Source organism: Elephantulus edwardii, unplaced genomic scaffold (assembly GCF_000299155.1).
Source record: "Elephantulus edwardii isolate Elephantulus edwardi_28Jun2011 unplaced genomic scaffold, EleEdw1.0 scaffold00066, whole genome shotgun sequence".
Taxonomy (NCBI): domain Eukaryota; kingdom Metazoa; phylum Chordata; class Mammalia; order Macroscelidea; family Macroscelididae; genus Elephantulus; species Elephantulus edwardii.
The window spans coordinates 12,170,917-12,176,698 of record NW_006399816.1 but is presented as its reverse complement, the minus strand read 5'-3'; the positions used below and the strand labels follow the sequence as shown (position 1 = coordinate 12,176,698).

The 5,782-nt window shown below is 33.6% G+C and overlaps 1 protein-coding gene across 1 annotated transcript in view; it reads right to left on the bottom strand.

The window, feature by feature from the left end:
• Positions 1-5,782, bottom strand: part of UACA (uveal autoantigen with coiled-coil domains and ankyrin repeats) — a 62,735-nt gene that overhangs the window by 37,994 nt on the left and 18,959 nt on the right. The window contains exons 5-6 of the mRNA XM_006888345.1: positions 2,775-2,839; positions 1,938-1,995 (exon numbers count right to left, since the gene is read on the bottom strand). Of these exons, the coding sequence (XP_006888407.1) occupies positions 1,938-1,995; positions 2,775-2,839 (123 nt within the window). The remainder of the gene's footprint in view (positions 1-1,937; positions 1,996-2,774; positions 2,840-5,782) is intronic.

The following is a 5,782-nucleotide window of genomic DNA, read 5'->3' as shown; positions in this document are numbered from 1 at the left end:
CCTTGGATTTGGTTTAATTTTCCTCAGCTTTAGCTTGAACTTGCATATGAGTAGTTGAAAATTAAATTTAAAAAAAGAAATTTACTCTAAAGCCTCAGTAGCGAATTTTCACAAATTTTGTTCATTAAATTTGATCATATCATTACTATATGCTTTCTTCAAGTTTACAGATTCCTGAAACATGAGGAGCCATTTCAGAACATAAAAGAGAAAAAAAAGAAATCACCCGAAAATTCTTTTGAGCTAAAAGCAGTAACTGGATTAGACTATGGATTCTCTCCCTTGGAGAAGTGTAGTATCTTTGTACCGGAAGCAGGAGCAACAGAAATATCTTGAAGGCCAGAAGGTTGGACTGTTACAAAGGATATAATTTGTTATCAAAATGTTTTCTCCTTCTACAATGAAGTAGCTGTGCCACCGCTAATCAGTCATCTGTTGTTGATGTTAGGTGCCACCGAGTCGACTACAACTCACAAGTGAGCCTATGACAGCAGATCTGAACCCTGCCCTATCCTGAGCCATCTTCATTATGTCTGTCACATTCATGCCTATTTTGGTAGTCCCTGTGTCAATCTATCTTGCTGAAGGTCTTCTCTTTCTCTGACCCAGCAAGATGTTTCTAAGAACTAGCTTCTCCTGAAAATATGCCCAAAGTAAGTGAGATAAAGCTTTATAATCTTTGCCTTTAAAGAACATTCTGGTAGCACTTCCTTCAAGATAGATGTGTTTGTTCTTTATGAAGTCCATGGTATATTCAATACCCTCTTCAATACTGATTCCTCTTCTGCCATCCTTATGCATTGTCCAATTTCCAAAAGCAAAGGAAGCAACTGAAGGAGGCTCAGATCAAGTACACCTTAGACTTTAAGCTGACATCTTTGTTGTTTAGAACTTTGAAGAGGTTCTTGCCAGAAGATTTCCCTATTGCAACATGTCATTTGATTTCTTGACTGCTGCTATTATCAGCATTCATTGTGGATACAAGTAAAACAAAGTTGTTGGCTGCTTCAATCTTTCCTTCATCCATAATGATGTTGCCTATTGGCCAGTGGTGAGGAGTTTTGTATTCTTGATATTGGGCTGTAATTCATATTGATGGCTGAGTCTCCAGTGGTAGGAAGTTACACTGCAATCCCAAAGGCACGCGATTTGAAACTACCAGCTGCTCCACTGGAGAAGAATGGGCAAACTCCTCCCATGTGATTTATAAATCACATTTATACATTGTAAGAATCCCAGATTAGAAGACTCAGTCAAGAAAACAGTCTATCTTACATTCCAAAAAGACCTAAAAATCTAGATTTTTCCAAAGTATCTTCTTTAAGACACCTAAAGAATAATGCATCTAAATTCAGATGCATCCGTGTGGCAAATAAAATTCACAAAACTACTAGTATAAATCTGTCTAAAATAGGGCATTACAGTAATATAAAATGAAGCACTAATACCTCTAAATCAAAACTTACTGAGAAATTAAAATAGGCCAGGCACAACAAAATTTCATAACCATATATTACTGTAGTAACATATCATTAACACTTCATTTTATAGATGAGAAAAATGAAGTTTAGATATATAATTAGGTAGATATAATCTCTAAAAAAGAGAAAAATCTTCCTTCCTATTTTTCCTACCAATTTCCAAAAGAAACCAACAGGCAGTCGCAGGACTTCCTCAAAAGCAGGATTATGGTTTATTTATCTTTGAGTCATCAGTTCAGAATACACAGTAAACTAACTGCCCTGACACGACTGAATGAGAAAACTTCTAATGATGCATAGAGTAATCAATTTCACATTTGAGTAAATGGAAACTGCTTAATATTCTTTAATTCTTCATTAATTAGATAAATATATGCATATGTTAAAGCTGTGAAATAAATTATCAAGCCATATTTACAAATAATTGGTTTTTATCCAAATGAGACCTTCCCTTACCTGCATCATGAAGTGCAGTTCTTCCCTGCAGGTCAACCTGCTCAGTGGGACAATTATACTAGAGAAATGAGAGAAAAGAAGGAGAGCTTCATTTTTAAAGTAAGTATTTATATACCCTCAAAAAAACCCAAACCCACAGCTCTTCCTTAATCTTAAAATATTCCACTTATCAAAGAAATGAAGAGGCACTAGACAATTTATTAAATATTTTGACATGAAATAAATGTAATGACATATAATAGAACTTCACCAAACAGGAAACCATATGTTAGATTACAATAGCATGAGATGTGGAGAATATGCTATTGTTTGTTTTCAGTAAGAGGTAAAAATTGCACTACTAAGTTAAAAAAACACATGAAATCTACTGTGAAGTGTAATGATAAAAAAGTTTATGGGCTTATTTGACTGGAACCTTTGACAGAAAAATTAATTCAGTGAACTGGTTCCTAGAATTCGGTAGTTACCTGGAAAAAATATTATGTAGTCTGTTATCTGTGTTTACATAGAAAAATATAAATCTTATGTTGTAACACTTTATCTTATAAAATAAAAGAGACTACAGAAAACTCTACTCTCCAGCTCATGTCAACAGGAAGGTCAAGTCTTTGTTATTTATTTTTAAAACTCTGAGTTATGCAATTCGCTTCCTCCGGAATTTTTGTTCTTTATTGTTCGCATTCCTTCATAAATGGTGGAAAAAATATTGTGGAAGCTAATGGTCAAAGTTAATCTACCATATTCTTTGATCTCAAAATAAAAAAAACATATTGGAAATTCATTAGTGTGTTATTTACAATCAAAATAATAAAGTTGAAGTATTAACCACTTTACTACCTGCAGCAGTTTTTGTAGGCACAATGCATGCCCATATTTTGCAGCCAGATGAAGAGCATTTCTCCCTAAAAAAAAGTAAGAGATCATTTCAAATATATGTGTGAATATTGTTTTCCTCTATAGTAATTTACTGCTTCTCTCAAAATTAAGTCAACAAGTATTTATTTGTCAATGCAATTTCCATTCCTAAGGTATTTTAAGTTAGTTTAATTTTTTAACAATAATGGACACATCAAAATAATGAAAGAGGTAAGAAAGTGAAGCCTACAAATCCATACAGAGCAGGAGCTTTGTTTTGTTTACCACAATGAACAAAATACATACTCAATACATGTATGAAAGGCTGGCAAAGAGCAGAGAATTAAATACTGGCATCAAGAAGGGGAGAAAGAGTTAAAATGAAAAAGAAAATGGACATTAGGGAAGGAGGTAAACAAGGAGTAAGAAAAAGAAATACATAGATTTCCATACATTTTTCCAAAATAAGCAGTAAAAGTGGTGAAAGTTAGCAGTTCTACTTCAAAGAAAGGATATTTTCCTAACAATTATTTATGCCCACCTGAAATTCACAATTCATTAAGAGACGTGTGCCTGAGGAAAACAGATGACTTTTTCAAGTATAATGTGAATTAAAATGAGCTGCTCTAAATAAGAAATCAACCCACACACTGCCCTCAAATCTAGTACGACTCATAACACTCTCCACTGAATTTCTGAGGCTGAAAATCTTTTTTTTTGTAATTTTTATTTTATTTTAATAATTTTAATAAACATTTACAGAGATTTTGGATTTCCATTCATTCATTGCTGCACTTCTCTCCCCACCCAGCCCTTCCCCCTACCCCAGTTCGCTCATCTCTTTGAAAAGTAAAAGAAAAACTCTCTCCCTTGGTACACAATCCCCCCCTCCCCGCACCCCGCCTGAACAGCTTTTTCCCCTCAGAGTAACTGGTAGGTTTGAACTGCTTATCTTTTACTTAACAATATATGTTACTCACTATAGCAATAGCTATGCCAATTTTAAATAAAGAGGTTATCAAATAATCAGAAGGAGTAACTAAAAACAATAAAAAGTTATAAATAATAAATAATTGTTCAAACATTATTCCTCCTAATTGTAGTTTTTTTACACATACATACATTTCTTTTGGATGGTGAAGAATGTAAGTATTTCACCAGACGATTTCAAACTTTCAAGCTTTAAATGGTCTTAATTTCCTTGTAGTGTCATGAACTTCTTAAACCTTATTTGACTTTATAAGTAGATCTTTCTGCTAGTAAAGAAGTGTTTTGTATTCTTTTCATCATGGAAAGGTAAATAAATCGACTTTCAACTCTCACTAAGCCTTATGTATGAATTTGGGTAAGCAGCTATATACATTAGTTTTCCTGGGTCTGAGTCTTTCTGTGTAGCTAAACCAAATAAGTTCTGGAACAAAGAGCAGGAAGTCTAGGGTTTTGAACAGGTACAGAAAACCACACATTCAACCACACTCACATATCCTCTAATTACAAGTCAGTCAGATGTGGCCAATTCAAACTTCAAGTTGCAAATTCTCATAAACATGAGAAGTAAGAGCATAGAGAGGGGATGCTGAGGTTAGGTCTGGGAGTCACTGTTCCTGATGTTAAACAAAATGCTTCCAGGAACGTGGCCACATCAGAATGTCAGGTTAGGACTAAGGAAATGCTAAACCAAAACTGGCAATGTGAGAGCAAGAAACCAAGGAAACATCAGATCTGAAACCTGTCAACATGAATGACACCAAAAGTGGATGCACAGCAAGATCTTTGTCACAAATACTCCAAACTGCACTGCCTTGAAACCTGGCCATTTAAAATATACTTGTATACTGTTAGCAAATAAATGGGCTTTTTTATCAAACTATAAATATTCACATCTAGAATATAACAGACATCACAGCAAGTGAGACTGAGTCCTTGATCAAAGGAGGACAACCCTAAGGACAGACATTTGGAAAAAAGAAAAGAAAACATAATTCAAAATATAACTAGCTAATGGCAAAAAAAAAATAAATAAAAAAAGGAAAGAAGGAGAGGAGGAGAGAGAGAGAAAGAAGTAAACAGGGTATGTGAGGTTGAAATATAATGCATGATGTTATTCACTGAATTTGGGAAGATGCTTGAGGTTGATATACACTGAAGGAGGAAGGGCAAAAGTCCCCTGATTAACCTTTAGGCAAAAACATTCAGATTGGAAAGACTTGTTTGAATCTGAGTAAGTGTAGTAAATTTATTGTGTTTAATTCCACCATAAACATTAACAACTGCCTCCTAATTTTTCCTTTTGTGTACAGATTTGTATAAATGAAGTTTCATGAAACAAGCATAACTGAACAAGTTTCCTAATAATGTAAGTCTACTCAAGAAACTAAGTATAAACCATCAAGCTTACGAGATGCAAGAGACTATTCCATTATTCCTCAGGTATTCTGTTATCCAGCAAACATTTACAGAAGTATATTATATGTAATACATAGCTCTGAAGAGTTGGGATCAGTCCAAATTTTGTAAAAATAAACATTTCCTATATCAGTGGAAGGCATAACTAAGCATAAACACATTCTGTTTATTAAAAAGTGGAAGACTGAATTTAATCTTCAATTTGAATTTTTTTTTCCTAACTCAACCCTGATCTCCATCTTTCTTTTTTCCATTTCTAAACATAATACTGGTCAACAGTGATGTCTGCTTGAAACATAGTCACAAGATAACATATAAAAGTTGTTAAGAAAATTCTTTTATGGCTCACTTTTACATTTAATTAACAAAATATAACCACATAAAAATTAGTTGTCAAAAATCAAAGAACTTAGAACGGTCATTCTGATGAATAGGAAACTAACATATACTGAAGAGAAACTACATTTAAATAACTACATTTAAGTATGTAATGATCTAACTTGTTATATACAAACTAACTTAGGTCGTAAGGTCTTAAAGTTACACACAGGCAGGACCATATATAGTAAGAAACCTAGGTAAAA